Source organism: Primulina huaijiensis, chromosome 4 (assembly GCF_012295235.1).
Source record: "Primulina huaijiensis isolate GDHJ02 chromosome 4, ASM1229523v2, whole genome shotgun sequence".
Classification (NCBI taxonomy): domain Eukaryota; kingdom Viridiplantae; phylum Streptophyta; class Magnoliopsida; order Lamiales; family Gesneriaceae; genus Primulina; species Primulina huaijiensis.
The window spans coordinates 22,610,988-22,634,661 of record NC_133309.1 but is presented as its reverse complement, the minus strand read 5'-3'; the positions used below and the strand labels follow the sequence as shown (position 1 = coordinate 22,634,661).

Genomic DNA, 23,674 nt, shown 5'->3' with positions numbered 1-23,674 from the left:
ATTTCGAATCCAATCATAAACAAACCTAGCTAACCATCTCCAACACGAATAAACCAGATCAAATTAGTACAATAAGATTTCCAACAACATTGATTTAATTCACATTAAATATACATATTGTCAATTTTCATGCATAATTACACTTAAATATGTATGGTTGCTACTGTCATACAATTATTGTCATCTACAAATATTATTTACTTAAAAAGACATATCTTAAAATCCAAACAAATCCAATGCAAAAGGCAGCACCAAAATTTACTTAGAAACTACTCGATTGCTACCCCACCCATCCCCCCATCCTCACTCTCTTGTTTTTCCCTTAAATTGTAAGTATGATTAATTCTTTCTCTGTTAAAAACTTTCAGAGATTTATCTTTCAAGATTTTCACTCAAAAGGGTTTATCACAGGTCTTTTTAATCACAGTTTTTCGGGGTTTCAAAGCACTAATCACACTGTGTTAACTAACACAATTAGGCCATAAAAACTTGCTGTCGTTTTTAAGGTTGTCATCGGAACAAAACCTCGTTTTCCACCACTATACATAACAGAAAAGAATAGAAAAACATAGAAATGGGGCGTCATTCTAGCAGCGTGAAGCAGAAGTTGAGGAAGGGGCTGTGGTCACCTGAAGAAGATGAGAAATTGCACACTTTTATTACAAGATTCGGTGTCGGTTGCTGGAGTTCTGTACCTAAATTAGCTGGTTTATATTTGACTCCATTTAGTTTTTTCTTGAAATCCCACTTCTATTTTGCTGTTTTTTTGTGTGTTGGATTGGTTTTCTTGTGAGTTTTTGAGTGGAAAGATTTAATTTTTTTTTGAGTGGATTTGTGGGATTAATGCAGGCTTACAGAGATGCGGGAAGAGTTGCAGATTGAGGTGGATTAATTACTTGAGGCCTGACCTTAAGAGGGGAATGTTCTCTCAAGAAGAGGAGGATTTGATCATTACTTTACATAAAGCTCTTGGAAATAGGTATGTAATTATGATTCAAGTTGTCTTTTTTTTTTTCCCGAAGATAAGATTGACAAAATCTTGATTGGTTTGCAAAGTTTACAATCTCTTTGGACTTGTTTTCATAATTTGGAAACCAAAATTGCAGGTGGGCACAGATTGCTACACAGTTACCAGGAAGAACAGATAATGAGATCAAGAACTTTTGGAATTCTTGCCTCAAGAAAAAGCTCATCAAACAAGGCATTGATCCTAACACACACATGCCGGTACCTGAAATCGAAGTGAAAAAGGAGAAAGATTACGCAGACTCTGTTTCACCACAGATTCTACAGACTAAAGGGCTTCCATATTTGTCGAATCCGGTCCAAATTGATCATCAAGACTATCATCTAATGCAAATCCCAATACATTCTTTGAATGGCAATCTTGTGACCAAACAAATGTATGATCCTCTGTTCTTGACCGAATTCGAAACAAGCATCGATTCGAATGGATACAGTCCTAGTTTTCTTTCTCAGAATTTGATTCAGGAAAATCCCATCATGAATCCTAACAGTTACGGATTCAACTCGATGCCGAATTTGACGACTTTCGATCGGCAAAACAATACAGATTTCTCCGAGTGTTCAGGTTCAAGAAACAACAGCATGGTTGAAAATGGAAGCACATTTTGTTGGGAAGCTGAAAATAAACTGGAATCGATGTTTCAGTTCCACTTCAGTGGGATTCAGATTGAAGATGCAAAACCTGGTTTGATTCAGAATCAGAGTTCCGGTGATTTTGTTGGGTATCAAATGGGATCCTTGTCTCAAGAATTGATTGGAGGAAATCTTGATGTGTTCCATGAAATGTGAAAGTGTAAAACTTTTTTTTTTTTTTTTTTANTTTTGTTAGTGTTTTACTTTCTTTTTCTTTTTTAATCAAATATTATTGTAAATTTATTCAATTCATTGTATTGGTTTGAAGGGTTGGTATATAATGTCTGTGAATTGATTTTTGTGTGAAACAAATCTATTAAAGTAGTGAACATATGTCTATTTATTGACAATTATAGTTTTTCTAAGTTTGACACTTTTTTCGTTCAGAATGATAGAGTGATACCGTAGTAAGACTTAAGTCATCCGTTCAAATCCTAGTATTGATTTTTCGTTAAAATACTAAACACATAGTTGTAAGCCTATGACAGTGTTAGATAACCGATAAAAGAGTAGGTCTCTTGTGAGATGGTCTCACGAATCTTTATCTGTGAGACGGATCAATCCTATCAATATTCATAATAAAAAGTAATACTCTTAGCATAAAAAGTAATATTTTTTCATGGTTGACCCAATTAAGAGATCTGTCTCACAAAATACGATCCGTGAGACCGTCTCACACAAGTTTTTGTCATGATAAAAGTATAAATCAAGTTATTAATCTCCTTCAAAAAAATAAATTTCTAAATCAAAAAAAATATTTTTTTAAAAAATATCTAAAAATTTGTATGCACTCATCTTCAAAACAGATGAGACGATGAAATATATATAATATATATACGTTAAATTCATATACATCTAATCATTCGTAAATTTGAGTCAAATGTTTCATGAAACAAAAATATATAATAAATTATTATTTTACCATCTTTGAATATATAGAATTACCTAGTCCATTTTAGGAAATTCCCAAAGCCTACCATCTTGTCCATTTTTGCTTCTATAAATCAACCTCATAAGATAACCAACTCAAAAGCTATTCACTAGAAAAAGAGTTTGGATTGAAAACTTTGTGCATCAATAGAAAAGAGAACTTGGAATTAAAATTTCTTTGTGATTGAGTGAATCATATGCTACAAGGGACTTGAAATATTCTTTTTAGAATTTGTGTTACTATTTTTAGCCATCCATCATTTAGGAGTTTCATGCTTAAGTTTGGGTTGGCAACAGGACACAAAAGTTGAACACAGAAATTCTTATGAGACGATCTCACAGATCAATTTTGTAAGTTGAATATCTTATTTGGGTCATCCATGAAAAAGTATTACTTTTTATGCTAATAATATTACTTTTTATTGTGAATACTGGTAAGGTTAACCCGTCTCACAGATAAAAATTCGTAAGACCATCTCACAAGAGACATACTCAAAGTTGAATTCAATACAACTTAGAAATCCTTATTCTTTGGTGTAAGGATCTTAGAACACTTAACAAGTAGCCACTCATTGGGAGACACACCCAATGGTGGAGTAAGATCCATTTTGTTGTTTTTCTCATTTTAATCTATACTATCTGATTTGAGATTAATCGTATCGATTATACTATTTCAACTAGTCTTTTTATTGATTCATTTTATAACTCGAAACTTCTAATTTCGAATGTGAAGATAAAGCTTATTTCATTACATTGTTGATGACGAAACTTAGAATGAGATTCGTTTTTCAACAAACTAATTTGGCTTGTTCACAAATATATCAAGTTTTTCTCTAGATTTATGTACTATATAAATTACTCTATTGTAGGTTATATATAAATTTGTGGCCCAAGTTCATAATTATGATCTATTGTCACTCTCAAGTCTTTCCAGCAGTTATGGAGGCACTAATTAGCCTTATTGTGACTAGCCATAGGTCATCAACAAGTCAATTGCCACATGAAAGGGACATCATTCAGCACCAAACGAACCCAAATTGCATCAATAATCAAACAAGGACTTCAACAGTATCAAGTATGGAGAAAATTAAGAAAATCTCGGGAAGAGGGCAAAATCATTCGCGAGATTTTCGGGGTGAATGCACGTGAGATGTTCGCCCGAAAATCTCGTAAGAATTTAAATCTGAAGTGAAGTTCCACGAGATGTTCTCATTATAGTTTCATAAACATACGTAGGGTATATGCATCATTTAGCAATTCACAAATTTGGCACATATTGTATATGAGGGGAAAATTAGCAAACTCTTCCTATAAGCATTGCCCTATTTTGATTTTTAACCTCGTAAATTGTCGAAGTTTTTTTTTTTTTTTAATCGTTTCTTGACGGAGTATAGACGTGGTGTTGTATATTACTAATGTGATGTCCAGTGACGACGGACATTACTTACGTGTCCAACGACTTGTCATGGCTATGTCCTAAAAGATTACCAACTTACTCCACAAATCATATTTTGATGACTTACAGAATTAAAAGCCATATTTGCAAATTTCCATGTTTATGCTATATGTTAAATATGTAAAACATTCATGCTTGTATGGTTCTTATTTTGTCATTCACTAATAATGATGAACTAAAGCGATTGTTTTATCCACTCAAAAATAAAATATAATAAAATCAAATTCAAAATTTTAAAAAATACCAACATAATTACATTTCATATAAAAAAATTTATCATGTATGCTTATATGTGTGTGTGTGTGTGAACATGGATAAGGGTTGAAAGAAACAAATATTTGAAGGGTGACATTATTTCAAAAACTTTATCCATAGATGTTTAGGAGCAGAGACGGATGTATGTGAGGACTATACTGGGCTGTAGCCCAGCTCACTTTTTTTTTTACTTAAGTTAAAATTTCAGCCCACCAACCAATGTCTTAGTCCAGCTCAGCCCATTTCTATGGGTGAGAGCAAATTGAGGGTTTTCCAGCACAACGTAAAGACAGAAAAATAGATAGTCCACAATAGCTTCTCCTAATTTTCTTTAAGCCCTCCCAACTCATATTCCTGAATCCGTCCCTGTTTAGGAGCATAGCGAATGCAGTCGAAAATTCGATAAGAATGGTCGATTTTTTTTAGAGGTTGCAAAAACTACTTTAGTATAATAGGGACTAATAATTAGAAACCAGTTCTTTTGTCAGTTGAGACAACCTCTCTTGCAAGCATTGACCAAAGAGCTGTCATATTCTGGATCCTTGTTGCATTCAATCACTTGCAGAAATATATGAATGCCACCATAGCAGAGATATCTTGTTTGTGTAATTTGCACACAAAAATCCAGGAGAAACAACAGAAAATAGCAACCAAGATTATTGGCACAGGCATATGTATACTCGACTACCACGAATATATCAAGGAATCCATTCACAAACTAAATAATTCAGATCATGAACTCCATTTTCATTGTCATCTGACTTAATTTATTTCACAGGTGAAAAATCTAGACAACTGAAGTATAATTCCAAGAATGTGTGTTCGTGAGAGGCGTAGAATTCTCAATTACCTAGGGATGTCTATGTATATGATGTGCTGCAGGCTGATAGAGCATGAGCTGGTGTATGGCCTTGGCAAAGAGGTCCCTTAGATCGGGATTATGAGAAGCAGCTTGTCGAGCCATTCCCTCGAGGACGCTTAGAGCTCGAGCTTGTTCGAGAATTTTACTGTTACCGACGTTTATCGCAAGGTTACAAAGTAGAACAAGCTCAGGCAAATGTAAATTACCCCTATCATTGCTTCTAAGCAAATTCATCAGCATTGGCACGCCATTGGACTCTATGATCACCTTAGAATTCTCCAAGCGGTTGAAATTGTCCTCACATATGAACTTGCTCAAGGCTGTAGCTGCTTCGGCAGAGACATCAGGATTCCTATGACTAAGCTGAGTGACCAAAGGGGTAATTATTCGGGTCTCCTTCGCAGGAAACATTTTTGCCAAACACCCAATAGCCTTAATAGCCGGTATCAACAAGGGTACACCAGTTCCTTCGTTTATCACCATTAAAAGTTGGTCTAAAACGGCCTTTGCTGCCGGTGAAGTTGGCTTAAAAGCAGCACGCTTAAGATCAGAGTTATTTTCAGCCACGGATGCCAACTCCATCACAACTAGCAAACTATTAATCTGCAAGTCCCCTCGCTCTTTCTCGATAATCTTGGCCAAAACAAGTAAAGCCTTGGTCTCGGTAATCCTGGTACTATTCGACAAACTCCCTCTAGCCAATTTCCACAATGCAGTTGCACAACTCACTTTAAGGCTCGATCTAACCTCCGGCAACTCCGCATACCTTTCTTTCTCCTTCTTATTTTGATCAAGATGCCTACTCCCATCAAAACTGCTACCACTGCCCTTTCCACCAACCCATTTTTTCTCCATCTCTTTATTGATCAGCACAAGAGAATGGATGCTATTAGCAGTCTTCTGCGAATTTGTATCCTTGAACTCTTCTATACTCACATCCATACCTAAAAGGGCGACCAGGGGCCTCGTCACATTCTCCTTCCCAAACTCCTCCTGTGCTTCAACATCCGTTTCCGACATCCTCGACACCAATTCCACCAATTCGACTTGGACACTCATTGGCGCCTCTGAGAGTGCTTTGGCAACGACCTGAACCCCAAGGGCACTCGAAATCAATCTTACACGATCCAGATCGTCGGCCAGATTACACAAAGCACGTGCCGCTGCTTTTTGTGCATCGAGATTCTTACTTTCTTTCAGCAACTTCAAAAGAGGAGGTATCCCCTTTTCATCTACTACAATCTTTTTATTCCTATCATTATCCCGTGTCAAACTAGCTAGCTCCTTCGCACCCTCGGTTCGACCCATATGCACAGCAGCGATATAGGGCCATACCATAGCTAAAATAGGATCATTGGTAGCAATAGGAGGCAAAGTTAAATCAATAGTCCCGCTGTCCGAATCTTGACTAAAAATAGAGAGAGCCCATTTAATATCAGCAAGAGAAGAATCAAGTAAACCTGAAACCTTTCTAAAATCCGTGGCGGTGGTGATGGAGAAAACGTGGCGAATGACGTTGGTTTTCTTGTGGCGGCATTTGCGGGTCAGGGTCAAGGCGCGTTCGAGGGTTTTGTTCAGATCATCCATCACACGGCGGATGGGGCGATCGTATGCGCCGGCGGGGTTGGAGGTGAGGCGCGCGGCGGAGCGGAGAAGATGAGAGAGCTCGACCACTTGGCTGGCAAGTTCCGAACTTTCGAGCTTGAATGACTCGGCCTCCTGAGCTGATTTGATTACTCGTTCTGCCAGAAAGATTCGAAGCGAGAGCTCGTCTTGGATTGGTTTTTCAGTTTCAGCCGCCATTGCCATTGGATTTTCAAGATTTTCTCGAAATCCCAGAACTGCAACTCTCATTAAAGAGAAGCGAAGAACATGTAGTTTGGAGAAGAAATGGCTCAGAGCAGATAATTATTCGCCTAAAAAATCTGAACTTGGGATAGAATTCATGAATTGCTTGTGTGACAATTTTTTTTGTGAATTTGATCCTTTTTTATGAGTTAGAACCGCATCCGCGTAAAGCAATCAAAGATTCAAATGTGTGATAATTCAAAGAACCAACGTTGACTTTGTTTAGGATGACTTCTTTTAATCCCGACAGAATATGTTCAGTTACTGTAATATCAAAACTTTATATTTCTGAATTCTCTGAGTCATTTTTTTTTAATGAAATTAGGTACAAATCATTAAAAATCTATAACATTTATATAATATTGTAAAACAAATAATACATATTTCATAAGATTATTTTACGGATTTATACCTATGAGACATGTCAAACTTACTCATATTTATAATAATAAGTAATAATATTAGCATAAGAAGTAATAATTTTCATAGGTGATCCAAATAGGAGATCTGTCTCACAAATTGACTCATTAGATCATCTCACAAAAGTCTTTGTGCAGAAAGAATTGTTTTAAATTTGTTACAAAAATAAAATTTTGAGTGTAAAATTAGAACAACTACATTAATATCAGTACTTTCTACACTTGTTTTATGATTAAGTATCACATATTATTATATTAGTAATTTAGTATGAGATCTGAAAGAATTTATATTAAAATATCATATATTAGTAACACAATTTTAATATTTTATATCAATTTTCATCTGGGAAAAAAACATGTCATTAATATCAAATTTTGTTATACATGATTGCTCAAAAATCATATATTAGTGTAAGATCCGAAATATTTAATACTCAAATATCATATATCAATACCAGATTTTCAAATTTTAGTACCGAATTTTCATCTAAAAAGACGTGTCATTAATACCAAAATTTTTTATACATATCTGGGTACTCAAAAATCATATTTAGTGTCAGATATGAAATATTTAGCACTCGATTATCATACGTTAACAGCAATTTTTCAAAGATTTGTATCGAGTTTTAATCCGAAAAAGACATGTCATTAATATCAAACTTTGTTATACATGTTTTCATACTCAAAAATCATATATAAGTATCATATTTAAAACATTTAGTTCTGAAATACCATATATTTGTTCCATATTTTTAATGTTTTGTATCGAGTTTTATCAGAAAAAACACATGTCGGCCCAGAGAATGTAGAAACACTTTTTGTGTTAGTATCTATAGAAAAAGAATCGATCAGATAAAGATTGAACACACATTTAATATTTATTATTACACACACAAATTTGGTCAAATATCTTGTTTCACTAATAAACATGTATATGCATAATATAATTAAAAAAGGTGACACTGGGAAATTCGGAAATGTTTCAACTTTTCTCACATTTAATGCAAATTTAAATTTATAAATATAAGTAACCATGGAATTTTTTTTGCATATATAGATGGAAAAAATAGAGTTAGTAAATGGTTGGTAACAATAGAAGGGAAAATTGTTTTTTGGTTTAGCAATTTTTTTTTTCAAATTGTCATCTATGTGGTCGAATTTCAGCTTTACTCCGATAACTTTGGTTTTTTTTTTAAAATTTTAGTAATTTTTAGGACATAGCACTAAAATAAACCAATGTATCGTTGATATATGTCATGTCATGTCACGTCGATAGTAGGGATGAAAATACACTTTTCTCGAAAAAAATAGCTTTAATATAATAAGACCTCAACAGGTCTTCCATGTAGCATTTAAAATTATTTTAGGAGTATTTTTTTTATATTCTTTTTTTTTTTTTTTATGTTAAGTTGGAAGTTGGGTGGAAAGTGAGAGGAAAAGGCAAAGAATATCTCCGAGTCCTACTTTCTATGATAAGACTTTGAATGAAGATCATTTTCAAATAATTCACAAGTGGAAAAATCGTGTGGAAGACTAGTTGAGGTCTTATTAAATTACAACTGATTTTATTTATATGTAATCAAATTTTTTTAAAATGATTTTTAATGAATCTTTTTCAAAAATTATTCAAATTTAAAAACATTAAAATATAATAAATGTGTAAAAAAATTTAATTTTGGATTTAGAAAAATAAAAATCACAAAATTTTATACAAGTGGAAATTAAATGTTGAATTTAGGAAATTACACTTGTTTCTTAATAAGAAACGGATATTTGAGGTATTCCAATAGTTTATTCCCCTGATTTGATTAATATTTATATTTTTAAAAAAAATTGGAAAAATAAAAGTATTTTATTCGTTGATGAATAATGAATTTTTAATAAAAAAATTTTAAAAACAAAAATTTAAATAATGCTGTTAAAATATAAATGATTAATATAATGACCCCTCACTACTCAATCATCCCTTTTTAATTAAGATTGAAATAATCTTTATAAAAAAATGGAAAAAAAAATAATCTTAAGTTACATTTGGATCGATTGATTTCAAATATATTCGAATTAATTTTTTTTAGAGAAGTGTGACAACATACTTCAAATCAATCACATGCATATTTATATAGTGTTTCATGTTAATTAAAATAAATTTTAAATTCATCCGATAATAGAAAATTTTGAAATTCATTATACTTTGTGTAAATAATGTGTAAATAAATATAGATTAAGATTTTATATGTTATTTCATCGTTAATAATAAAATTATAATCAAAATCCATGGATTTCAAATCCATCCATCCAAATACAACACAATTTTATTTTAATATTTGATCGTCCAAAATCGGTATTAAAGTTCCCTTTTACTTGACATTCCGGAGTGGTATTTGTAAATTTCATCGACGTGATATTTATATATTTCATTACTTGAGTCATTAATATTAATTAATTATATATATTTATATTATAAATATACATTTTTTAGTTGTATGTATTTTATTATAATTGGATCTCGAACTCAAAACATCGTCTCAATTGTGAGAACGTGATATATAAAATACAAATGTTCTGAAAATATACATATATTATAATCTGATAATTATTTAACAGCCATAGTAAGGCATAAAACCTTGAAAAGATTGGGAAAGTGCCCTATAGAATGATATTGAGCTCATTTAATGAGGCTCGTTAAGATAAACAAACCAAACTCAAGCTTTACAGTACTCGGCTCGTTAGCTCGTGAACATGTTTGTTGGTAAGTTCATGAGTAATCTTTTAGATGAAAAAATAATAGTTTTGATATTTGATAAAATAAAAAAAAAAATTATTTATGAATATATAGAAAAATATATTAAATTTATTTATTATAATAAATTTACAAATTTTAATAAGAATAATATATTTTTCTTTAAATATATAATTTACTTTTTAATTAATTTAATGAAAATTTTAATGTATAATTCATATTTATTAAACTTGTTTAGGCTCGATAAAGGCTTGAATAAGCTCGTGAGCCATGCATATATTCGTTAAATAAAGCTCGAGCTCGACTCGATTATAAACGAACCAAGCTCAAACATTCAAAAGTTCGACTCGACTCGATTACATCCATATTTACACAGAACGTGGAGTTTTTTCAAATATGCAAATGACACATTTACTTTATAAGTTCGTATATTTCATCCTATCTAAGATTTTAAATGTTTTTAAGTATGTATGGACCGAACCAACGCGTCTCTCGAGTATATAATTCCGTGAGCCATAAAAGACCTACTCTATCTCCTATTCTTAATATTGTGATCAAATTAACTAATTGCATCATGTCTGAAATTTGAACTAGTCAAATTACTTGGCCTAAAAATCACTCACCAGATCAACCTGAAATACTTATATATTCTTAATTTCTATGTAGAAGTGTAGATAATTGACAAAAAAATTATTAAAAATTTAGTTTCAAACAAAAGAAACGGCCACAAAGTAGTATTTACGATTTATTCAAACAAATTACTCCGAGTTTACACAACACATACTTCAACTAAAGAAGTTCAATCCACAAAGATTCATTATTAAATCACAAAGAGAAAAAAGAACAGTATTTTTTATACAAGTTCAGAGCTTTGCCATTAGGCTGGACGGAATCGACTTGGTTACACTGTTGTCTTTTGCGTCGCTCTCTTTCCCATCCATCTCGTAAGCACTAGGCGGGACGTCAACTGCAGGCGAGCAGTTGAAGAATCCATGTGGCTGTGCATCAACAAGCAATAATACTATTAGCTCGATATTAAAGAAATTGCGGGAATTGATGAATGATAGACAAATCTTGCAGAACTCGGAGTATCGACCACTGAACAAGATCTAGGGGAGAACAAATGCATCCATCCCAACAAATGGAAAGATGCTCAAATTCATGAGTAATTTTGGTTTTCGCTCCTAAATGTCTAAGCCGCCTACGTGTTTTCTCGACATTTTCTGGATTTGTTCTTATCAAGATGTCTCAATAATATGAAAGCCACCTATAATTTAGGAGACTGACACTCTCTGCATTATGTAGCTGTGGGTAAGGGCAAATTTACAATTTGGGACCTTCTCTTCTCTGTTTGGTATTGATTAGGTAAGCCAAAAGAGAGCACATTTTCATCCAGCGCGAATTTGGTGCACGCGCACACACGTATATATGGAATGTAACTGTGTGCTCTCTCAAGCTCACAATTTTTAATTATATACAAAGCTTCAATGGAAAACTTAAAATGAAGCTCATTCAAGAAAAGTTTGGTGAGGAATGAATAAGGAGAACGATCTTTTTGAACAAATTATTAGAAAATAGGTCGGTAAAAACATTGTGGATTCCTCTGAAGATTGGATTGATTAATTTCTCTTGTGCTACAAGGTAGGGTCTGAGTAGTAAAACTATAAAAAGTCCATGCATGGCGACCAAGTCAAACATTCAATTGGATAACACACCTGAAGCACGAAACCAATGTGTTCCACTGGCATAACAGGCCAGTCTTCTAATCGAGGAACATGCGTAATTCCAAAAATATACCTGCATTAACAAAATAAATGAAAAGGAGGAAATATCTAGTGTTTTCGATTTAATAGATTTTAGCATTAGGTTAAAAATCAATGACTATTACCTATAAAGCCAAAATTTATTGTGTCTACGACGGTTTAATGATAAATTGAAACAGGTTAGGCCTAAGCGAAGTCTAGCTTTAATATACACATGCTTAGCTTGCACTATGAGAAGAGAAGAATCGAAAAATGAAAGCGAACATATTGCATTTTGTTAGGGGACATTCTTACAAAGAAGCAAAAAGGTTATGCTTTATAATTTAAAATGAAAACTAACCACAGAACAATATCAGCTTCTTCCAGAGGCCGATTTTGCTTCACCCAAGAAGCCAGACCCTCCCCAACACGTGGATTCTGGTTAGGAAACTCCCCGCCAGGAAAATCCTCCCCACGTGCATAGGGTGTAACCCACAAGTTATGCTTCAGAAATGCAGCTCTTCTCAAAAACTTCGCCTCAGGGCCAGCCAAAGGCAAACAATTTGAACCAGGTACCAATTTGTAGCCTGTCAGTTGTCCATTCCGATTGACAACTCTTGTGTTCCTCACCTGGCAGGTTAAACAGTAAGCAGGCCATTTCAATTTGCAATCATAAAAAGGAAAAAATTTAATAGGATAGGCAAAAGCATCCACCTAGCAATCAAGAAACATAAGGAAGAAAAAGAAGATCCTTCCAATCTGGCAGATAAGAACAAGTAAAAGATTTGAACAGAAAGCTCCGGCCAATGCATTTTAGATTGAGAGAACGGTAACAAATCAGGCGATTTACTTTCCCTAAAATATATCCCACTATAAAACTTTTAGATGAATTTGGTAAAAAGAGCATGATGAGAGAATGCTTACAATCCAATGACGGGCACACAGTGGATCACAGTCGCGCATAGCTTCTAATTCAGATCTAAGTAAAGTTTCCTCAGCGTAGAATGCATTATTGTGAACATTATCCTTTCCAGGTTCTTCAACTCTAACATTCACTTCAACAACCTAAAAGAAATGGGAAAGATTGCAGAAGAAAAGAATATAAAGATCAATCATTTGATTTTGTCAAGAGAAAGTGTCGATCAAAATATTTATCATGGTACCGTCAAAAAAAAAAGTTCAATAGGAATTATATACCAAGAATGTGTCAAGGTTCAATTTAGCACCAAAACAACTGTAGATAAATATAGGATACAATCTGTTGTGTTTAAATTTTGTGGATTAAGTAGGATGATGTTTTTTTCTGATTTTTTGGAGGTAGTTAAATTGTTGTAATCTATATAACATGGGATTAGTCTGATGAAATAATATTCGAGATTTTCCTCTCAAATTTACATGGTATCAAAGCCACAAGGGTTCTTTTCCACAGCAAATTTTTTTCTCGCTCTCTCTGCAGCAGCAGCGCCGTGTCCTTCTACAGCCATGTCCAACGATTCTTCTCTGTCTGGTGACCCGCCACCAAAACTCCAGCTGTCACCTCTCTGTCTGGGGGCGACATCTCTTCACTGCAGATCACTACTCATTGTCTCAATGGTCACAATTACCTCCAGTGGGCACAATCCTTTAAGATTGCGATTTGCACCCGGGGTAAACTAGGGCTCATCACTGGTGAACTATCTGCCCAGCCAAGACTGACCCATCTTACAATTCTTGGCTGACCGAAAACTCCATTGTTCTAGAGTGGCTGGTGAACTCGATGGACCTGCCATCAGTCGTCGTTACTTGAAATTGACAACGGCAAAAGAAGTTGGGGATGCTGCTCGAAAGATGGATTCTAATCTTGGGAATGCTCTCAGATGTTCGATATTAGGTCTAAGCTTGAAAGGCATGAAACAAGGCTCACGCTCTTTCATACAACACTTCACCAACCTCCAAGATTAATGGCAAGATCTGGACTTATTCTTCGAAGACACTGCCCCTTGTACTGCTTCTAGTGTCAAACTCCAACAGCACTTCGCGAAGGAAAGGGTGTACGATTTCCTTGCTGGACTCAACCGCGAACTTGATGATGTTCGTGGGAGAATTGTTGCCCGGGATCCTGTCCCATTCCCGGATGATGCATTTGCAGAGGTCCATCCCGAAGAAATGAAGCGCAAGATGAAGCTACAGCATGATCTGCCTTTGGCTGTCTCGGTTCCTAAAGCATCTGCCTTGGCTTCGGGAAATCATTCCAGTTAGGGACAACGGCAAGGTAAAAGGGTGTGATCTTTGACATCGTCTAGGCCATACGAAAGACGAATGCTGGGAAATTGTTGGTTAACCAGCTAATTGGCAGCCGAGGAAGAAGCAAGATGGTTGAAGTTTCCAGGTTCAATCTATTCAAGAGCAGCCCACCATCTCTAACACTTTGGCGCCCTTGGCTAAGGACCAGATAGAGCAGACTGAGCATTACCGCAAGCTTCTGCGTGAAACATCTCTCAATATCTCACCCAGCCCTCCTGTCGGTTCATGTTCCTTGACACAGTTTTGTATATTCCACTCCGTCTTTAAATCTTGCATTACACCATCTTGGATTATTAATTCTGGCGCTTCTGATCATATGACTAGCGATTCTAGACTTTTCTACTCCTACACTCCATTTACTAAACATGTTACTGTCAACATTGCTGATGGCCCCCTCACTCGTGTTGCTAGATATGGCAATATTAAAATTTCAGAGGGAATTATCTTAAAAAAGTTTTTTATGTTCCTTCCCTGCATTGTAACCTAATCTCTGTTAGTAAACTCACTCATGACAATAAGTGTGTTGATAAATTCTTGTATGTTTTCTGTCAATTCCAGGACCCACCATCAGTGAAGATGATTGGATGTGCTAAGCTTCACGATTATCTCCTTGAGCATTCTTCGTCTACGCATCGACAGTCTATGGTTTCAAGTTCTAAGTCTTGTCATGTTTCAAACTTTCAATAAATAATGTTACATCACTTTAGATTAAGTCACCCCATTTTTCTTCTTTTCCTCGGTTATTTCAGAATAATAAAGATTTAAGTTTGTTTCAACGTGAATTTTGTGAACTTGCCAAGCATGCTCGTGTTTCCTTTTCCCCAAAACCATACACAACATCTGCCCCATTTTCACTCAATCATAGTGAATTCCTATGGGGAGATGCGGTTCTTACAGCTGCCTATTTAATCAATCGCCTGCCTAGTCGTCCATTAAATTTCTGCATACCCATTTCCATGTTAATTTCCCTCTTTCCTCACATTTGTGCGTCCACTAATCTTCCACTTACGACCTTTTCCGCTTTCATACATAGTCATGACCATCTCCGAAGTAAACTGGATCCTAGGGAGTTTAAGACAGTTTTTTTTGGGGTACTCTCCTACTCAGAAGAGGTATTATGGCTATTGTCCTCATACAAAAAAATCATTTGTCTCTGTGATGTTTCCTTCTTTTAGAATAATATCTATTTTTCTCCATCTAAGCTTCAGGGGGAGAACTTGGAAAGACAAGCTTATTGGAATACAACACCTATTCTCGTCCTCAGCCCAGACACCACATCCTCTGTCTGTCCCACTCCTATCATTCCTCAAACAAATGAACCTACCTCTCCAGTATCAGAATCCACTTCTCCAGTATCTGAAGCAGGGGGAGACTCAAAACCTCAACCAGAATTTGTCTACTCGAGACGAAAACCTCGAGTTATTAAAGATATTGTGATTCCTAATCAGAACCAACAAGACAAACCGATAGTAAATCCTCAGTTAGGTACTATTCTTGATCTTGATGTTCCCCATTGGGAAAGGTGCTAGAACTTGCACACAACATCTCATTTCCAATATGTCTCATATTCAAATCTTTCTCATTCAATGCGTACTTTTACTTAAAAAATGTGAAATTATTCCCTAGTCAGATCGTGAAGCTCTATAAATTCCCGAGTGGAAAGTTGTAGTGCAAGAGGAAATGCGTGCTTTGAAACAGACCAACACCTGGAGCTTGGTAGAATTACCACATGGCAAGAACACAATAGGATGCAAATGGGTATTCACTGTAAAATATAGGGCAGATGGCTCAATTGAACGACATAAAGCACGTTTGGTTGCCAGAAGCTTCACTCAGCCTCATGGTATTGATTACACTGAAACTTTTACACCAGTTGCTAAGCTCAATGTTGTGATAATTCTTTTGCCACTAGCTGCTAAACTTGATTGACCTTTACAACAACCGGACATAAAAAATGCATTTCTTAATGGTGATCTCAAGGAAGAAGTTAACATGAGCCAACCACCTGGTTTAGAAGACAAATTTGGAAAGCAGACGGCATGCAAACTCAACAAATCACTTTATGGACTGAAACTGCCTCCACGTGCATAGTTTGATAGATTTTCTAAAGTCATCAAGAAGTTTGGATATAGTAAGGGACAACATGACCATACATTGTTCGTCAAACAAGAAAAGAAATATCACTGTTATAATTGTATATGTCGATCACATCATTGTAACTGGAGATGATAGTCAAGAGAGGAGAGAAGTTAAGAGTATGATGGCAAGAGAGTTCGAAGTTAAAGACCTTGGAAGTTTGAGATATTTCTTGGGAATAGAGATTGCTACAGATTGCCAAGAGTAGAAAGAGCATTTCAGTTTCCCAAAGAAAATACACATTGGACCTATTAGAAGAGACAAACATGTTGGGATGTAAGCCAAGTAAGACACCAAGCGAGTTGTGAAACAAACAAAAAATGTTTGAAGGTAAATCGGTGGGTTGGGAAACTTATCTAGCTCTCAGATACTCGACCCAACATTGCACTCGCAGTAAGTCTAGTAAGCCAATAATGCACTCACCGTGTCCAGGTCATCAGGATGCACTATCTATAGAATTTTCAGATACTTGAAACAAACTCCAAGCAGAGGTTTGTTCTTCACAAAGGATGATGATCGAAGAGTGATTACGTTTACAGATGCTTATTTGGCTAGTTCTATTTCTGATAGGAAGTCAACCTCAAGATATTGTTAAGTGGTATGGGGAAATCTAGTGACATGGCAGAGCAAAAAACAATCAGTTGTTGTTAGGATTAGTGCAGAAGCCGAATATAGAGCCATGACACATGGAGTCTATGAGCTTGTCTGGATTAAGAAATTACTAAAGGAACCTAAATGCAAGGATCATATGCAGCTTTATTGTGACAACAATTCAACAATCAGTATAGCTCATAACCCAGTCCATCATGACAGACAAACATGTGGAAGTAGATCCAAGAACAAGTTAGATGAAGAGATTGAATACGTATCCACATCCAATCAAATTGTTGATCTACTTTAAAAGGGATTGTCCGAACACAACCGTGAGTTTCTCGTCAAAAAGCTCGGCCTCATCAACATATACTATCAAGCTTGACGGAGAGTGTAGATAAATATGTAGATAAATATTTGTTGTGTTTAAACTTTGTAAATTAGGTAGGATGATATTTTTTCTGATTTTTTGGAGATAGTTAAATTATTGTAATCTATATAACATGAGATTAGCCTGATGAAATAATATTCGAGATTTTCCTCTCAAATGTATAACATCAATAAAACAATTGCAACATACCTGATTCTGCATTTCTCCAGGCTTACAATCGACTGCCATATCCATACGAGCAACAAAAAAGTGTTGATGAACTGGGGCATACAATCCTGGCGCAATTGATGTGCCATATTTTCTAGACTCTCCAGGTTGCAATGCTCCTAAACTGAGAATTCCAGTAAGTTTAACCTCTGCTTCGATTTTCCCATCCTGCACTCAAATAATATAACACATATCTTGAATGGGAAGGTAATAAAATAAAAGCCCATTTCTCGGGTCAAAGTATTTTAAATGGCCTCCTCGTTTACTATATTGAAATAATGGATATTATGGTCTCTAACACACCATCCAATATTTATGAAGTATGACACATGAAAATCATTTCATAATGGGCGACACTTGAGACTTAAACAACGGCGACCGAACCATTCCCTTGGTGTGTGTGATACCACATTAAGACAACCTTTCAACGCTCTTGGCATTTTTAGCAACCTTGACAACTATGCTCATGAAACATCATCTCATAAATTTAAAATCAACACATTTCATTTCCCTCTTTTGTAATACAAGCAACACCACGGAGAAATGTGACCACTTGCCTGATAAAAATGCCAGTAGAAACCATATTCATAATTAGCCACAGTGCAGATAAAAGAAACTGTAAGACGCCTTGATCTTCGAACCTCAGCAAGCCCAGTTCTCCAATCCTGATGCTTCCATAGGATTCCATGATCTTCTTCATGTAAACATACACAGTTTTCAATGGTTTCAACTCCTCCAGTAAAGTTTGTGAAATGGGCATCAAAATATTTTATATATCCCAAACAATCACATCCCTGAAATGGTTGCATTTCATATGGAGAGTCAAATGACCGGTAAACTTAAAAAAGAGTAAACAATATTGGACAAAACAGGGATACCTTCTTGAGGGAATGGGCATTCTTCCCAAGTCCATCTTCCCCAGCATCAAATGCATTCTTTCTGTAATGAGGATCATTGGGATCCCCATAGGGCACAACCATCTCCACAAAACTAAGCCGCTGGGCTATAAGTCTCCGGCCCCGACTACCATCAACATAGGCCAAAGAATGAATAACTAAGCCCTCCCTTGGTGTGAAACCAATCCGAAAGTTCCACTGCAACAAGCATTTAAACGATGAATACATCAAAACTATGAGAATGAAAAGAGAGAACTAGTAAAAAAAGAAGTAAGTGAAAACCTTCTGCCACTCTACGTAACGTCCATTGATTCGAAAGCTTGGACCTTCAGGCTGAACAATTTGAAGGGGTTTGACATCACTTCTGTCCACTCCCCCTCTTGTTTCGCCAGCAGTGTAGTTCCTAAGTGGATCAGCGGGAGGTAAGGGAACAAGTTTACGATCTTCAAATTCTATCACAACCATATTTTGCATATCAACGAGAACGTGAATTCCTTCAACTGGTCGAGCATAACCATTTTCCAGCGGGCAGTCACTCTCTGTACGACAAAATATAAGTGGTTTTGCAAGTCTACGACTAGGAGCATCAGCATCACTGTGGTAACCAACACACCTGTAGCCATATTTGGACATAAAGACTGTAATCATAGATACTCTTGAGGTAGACAACTCCATAGTATATTTTTGTTTACAGTTTACTAACCACGGATCAACCATGACTAGATCCATATCATCGATACCCCTTTTCTTCATTGCCTCTATAAATGGAGGGTAATCTTTGACGACGGCTTCACATTCAGCATACTCTGTGGCATCCTACAATTGGGAGGGGGAGAGAGAGTAGGTGTTATATGCGTTAGTCTGTAGATCATGTACCAGAAGTTACTAAAAACAAGAAATGTTGTAAAAAAAATCATGCTAGATTTATGTATCAACCCAATTTTCATAAAATGAAAGGAAGGACACGTCAATACAATAAATGAGCCAATGCATCAGTTTATAACTTCAAATAAAAAGCATATTTGGAGATCGCGTATGCATGCTGTCAGCAACTGTAAGCACAGTTTTCCATCATATTTACCAGTCACTGAGATAACTTCAAGATCCAGAAAATTAGCACACTGAAGAATAACTGGCATAAAGCACATGTTTTCATATAAGCAATGCAACTCTTAACGATTACTATCTTTTGAGGAGATAAACTTCAAAAGCCAATTAATATAACGTATGAAGTGGCCTGTTACTAAAATTAACAAGTCAATAGCAATATGCAAGATGGACCGATAACAAAAAAGTTTCCCAAACCCAAACAAAGGAACTTTGTGTACACGTGCATGTGCTCTGACCCGAGTTGAAATTTTAAATGCCATTGGCATGGAATAGAGGAATTGAAGATGACTTGAGAAATCACTATTGTGATAAGTGAGAGAAACATAAAAAATTAAGGATATATGTTATGCAAAAAGATAGGAATGATTTTGGGCAATAAACAGCTATGCATCAAAGAAAATGGCAAATGTAGTTGATCACTCATACTGCATTTCATATGACACTTCATCAAACAATTGAATAATATGTTTCTGTCAATTTGAACCAAGATGTTTGTGATAGATTAATCCAATTTTCTAATCATTCTAGTACAAGTTCGTAAAGATGGGATGCACTCAAGGCCAAGTCCAACAAAACAAAACAAAACAAACTAGCAAAATTTTCAATCTGGCTGACATACCATAGGAGGCTGAACATCGGGGACAACTGTAGACGAAACAACTTTTCCCCTATGATGCCCACCTCGAGTTGTTGCATGTACTTCAGTCAGCTCAACAATCCATACACTAGTCTCATTAGACTTTTTGTTGTACACAATTAATCTGGCTCGTCTTGGAGGGAGCTTAATATGAATTGCTGGTCCTCCTTTGGATCTAGGCAACAATGAAGGTTGGAAAGGGGGGAAAAAGTAAGCATCTGCAAGTGCCACTACATATTTATCAGGTTCCACCAGAACCACTTCAATAAATCTCATGCCATCTCTGACCTGAAGAGATAGATAAACCCAATAATAAGGGAAATCAATTCCAACCCTTATATCTACTTGTTGCACTAATAGCATCGCATCATAACATTGATCATAGAAATAAAATGACGAATTTAAACCTCGGGGGTTGCTCCAGCTGCTCGGACTGTTGCCACTGCCACAGATATTTCAGCAGCAGATAAAGGATCCAATGGATGTTTGGTTTGAGCCTTTGTCATGATCTGAATCCCTGAATGGCCATTCACCAATCACAAAAAGGAATCAATCAACAACTTAATCTTCTTTGCAAATTTAACTTTGACAATTAATTTCGGGGAGAGAGAGAGAGAGAGAGAGAGAACATCTATCAATTCTTTAAGTCAGTCAATACAACAAAAGGTGTCACTTGAACTTACAGAAGCATTCTCCATGTAAATATTAACCTCACACGATGTTAACACCGATTGGTTGAAAAATTATGACAAAACTATTGATTTAAAATAATATGAGTATTTTGGTACTTGAGAAAATAAAAATTTAACATACTGGACATTACATAAAAATCCAATTAGTGAATGAAAAACTAATGACCGTTTCAATTTGCTATTGAAAATCTTGGATGCGGATGTCCATTGGAAGACCATTACCGCAATGAGAAGTTATCGGTCTATGGACCTCCACAAAAGATAATCTTTGCCTTCAGCTTCATGAACAATCAGTCCCTAACAAGGAATAAGGTACCTAGGGTAGCTCCTCCAACCCACACAGACAAAAAATATATACAAAATAATGGTGATGACTGAATGATTCTACCAAGCGTATATTTGAATCTAAAAACAATTTCCCCCCTCCACTAAATCATAGAATGTACGAGCTTACAAAACTTTCTGAAACATTTACCAATACATGCACCCTTATGACTCAAATATGGTAGCTAAAGTATGGACAGCAGTTGTTCTACCACCAGGTAAATTAATCGGCTACTATGAACTAAATTTCACATGAATTGCAACACAGACAGAACTATTTTGCCTCATTGATATGGATGGCAATATTTTAAATTAAATGATAAGCAGAAGAACGGAAGAACTAACAGAAATGACAGATCTTTGAACTCCTTTGACAACATAATAATAGAAAACTACAAGTCTGTCTTACGATATGCATGTTGTGTACAGAATTTTCAGTTCACCGATGATCAAAACTTAATCGCTTAGAAAAGCAAGCATCCGCATAATATGATGAAGTTAAACAATTAAAATGACACACCAATAAGATGTTAGTACTTTGTGATGTACTGTCTACAAACACAATAAATGCGTATCGACTGAGAAGAAAGACTAGAAAATTTGCACAAGAGTGGCCACACATACTTCAATTAACCATAATAACATAGGGATCTAATGCCAATCAAACGATTACCTCCCAATACATCATATTCCATTAAAAAGCTAAACACCGCTGCTACTATAAATCAATATTGCGTAATTTAAAAAATTTAAAAAAACTACTGAGAGCTCTCTCTATACTTCGTCTTCTTCGCCCATTCCACAAAACATATGAAAGAACGATCATTTTCAAAACAACGACAAAAATTGAAAGAAAAACTAATTATCATTAAGATAAATCCAACAGAATTATTTATTATGCCTGCCAGATAACTGCAAACAAAAGAATTGATCAAATGTAACATCGAGAAGAGGAAAAAAACAGGCGTAGTAAAATAGCAATTTTTGCTAAGGACAGCTCAGAAACACTCGCAAAGTATTTAAATTGAAGGACAATAGAGACTTGAACTCCAAGATATGGGATTTTTACATGACCAAGATATGGGTTTATGGTCTTAAACTAATGCAAAACTCGTGCAGCCATTTCTGCCTGCCCATACCATAACAAATAAAATGCACGTATCCTCCATAATAAATGTCCTACACATATTCACGTTTTCAAACGAAAAAATCACGGAGTCCAAACACCGTCCTATCGATAGCATTTGGAAGAATGAAGAAAATGAAGAAAAGAACCTTTATTACTGGCCTTAGTAGACGGCTCAGCTCTGATCAAGGACGCTATTTTCTTCCTCTCCTCATCTCCCGCGACATTAGATACGCCCCAATCAGCGGCTGCCGGGACAGAGGCCGCCTCACGTCGGACGAGAATGCCGGCTGATCCCTCTGCGGCCGCCACCGCGGGTGGAGAACAACAAGAAGGCTCCTTCGAAGGAGCAAACGTCGCCTTTTTCTGAGTTGTGGCCATTGTAACTGGTTCGCGAGCTCGGATCCACCGTAATGCGAGTCGCAATCTACTGACATACAGCAAATCACTCGAGCTCTTCTTCGCGCCACCAGAACCGCCGCCGACGAGAATAGATACAGATTCCTGTACGTATAGGCCTCGGGAATGGAAGACGGAGAGCTAGGGCTACTGCGGGATCAATCTATGCCCCGGTGTACAGTCTAACCTCCTACACAAGGGAGAAAGGGAAACAGTGGGAGAAATCGCAATTGGCAGCGGGAATTTATAGTGACACGTTGAGGGGTATTATCGTAATTTCGTATGACAATTATTTAGTTATTTATCGGATTAGTTTTTTGTGGATTTATTATTCATTTATTTATTTATTTATCTGTTTGATTGATAAGTGCTAGAAGCTGTGATAGGACCTTTTGCTTCTTTTCATCAAGAAATACTTTATATAAAAAAATTTGTTGTGGGAAGGGAGAGGAAAAAGATGTGAAAATGAGATTTCGACGTAGATAGTTGTTAGTCTTACGTACGGTAATTTGAAATATAAATATGAAAATAAATAATAAAATTTAATATCGATATTTGCTTATAAAATCTTTAAAAATTATTATGATAGAAACCATTGACAAGATGAAAAGAATTTCACTATAATATTTTATGGTGTACAACTACTCATTCTGTTTTCAAAGAAAATACACGCTCTTCTAATACAGAAGAAACAAGCACCTTATAAATATCATATAATTAAGCATTCAAATGCTATGAGATGAGAGAAACGAACTGATAATGAAATGAAATGAAATGAGGAGAAGAATAGAGCTCTCTCAACGTGTATTATGACAGCCACAACCCAACATTTGCTAACTCACTTCCCCAATATTGCATTAATTGTCGACAACAGTAAGTGCGATTTTTTTCCATTTTGCTCATTAAAAATGTAAAATGAATTTGGTGTAATAAGGTCGAATGAAAAAGGTTTGTATAGAGTGCTATATATA

General features: G+C 35.6%; 3 protein-coding genes across 3 annotated transcripts; 1 reads left to right on the top strand and 2 right to left on the bottom strand.

Moving 5' to 3' along the window:
* The first annotated feature begins 255 nt into the window (after window positions 1-255).
* LOC140974768 (transcription factor MYB53-like) lies at window positions 256-1,845 on the top strand. The gene is made up of 3 exons (XM_073438250.1): window positions 256-707; window positions 850-979; window positions 1,107-1,845. The coding sequence occupies exons 1-3, from the start codon at window positions 575-577 to the stop codon at window positions 1,813-1,815; spliced, it is 972 nt and encodes a 323-aa protein (XP_073294351.1). The 5' UTR covers window positions 256-574; the 3' UTR covers window positions 1,816-1,845.
* A 3,305-nt stretch (window positions 1,846-5,150) lies between these two features.
* On the bottom strand, window positions 5,151-7,016 carry LOC140974990 (uncharacterized). The gene has a single exon (XM_073438484.1). The coding sequence runs from the start codon at window positions 7,014-7,016 to the stop codon at window positions 5,151-5,153; it is 1,866 nt and encodes a 621-aa protein (XP_073294585.1).
* Window positions 7,017-10,891: 3,875 nt separating this feature from the next.
* Window positions 10,892-22,914, bottom strand: LOC140975466 (diamine oxidase [copper-containing] 1, peroxisomal-like). Its single transcript, XM_073439193.1, has 12 exons — window positions 22,454-22,914; window positions 20,570-20,679; window positions 20,145-20,450; window positions 19,119-19,231; window positions 18,698-19,028; window positions 18,398-18,613; window positions 18,077-18,313; window positions 17,502-17,687; window positions 12,836-12,976; window positions 12,273-12,541; window positions 11,885-11,966; window positions 10,892-11,167 (listed from the first exon to the last, which is right to left on the bottom strand). The coding sequence occupies exons 1-12, from the start codon at window positions 22,683-22,685 to the stop codon at window positions 11,033-11,035; spliced, it is 2,358 nt and encodes a 785-aa protein (XP_073295294.1). The 5' UTR covers window positions 22,686-22,914; the 3' UTR covers window positions 10,892-11,032.
* Window positions 22,915-23,674: the final 760 nt, after the last annotated feature.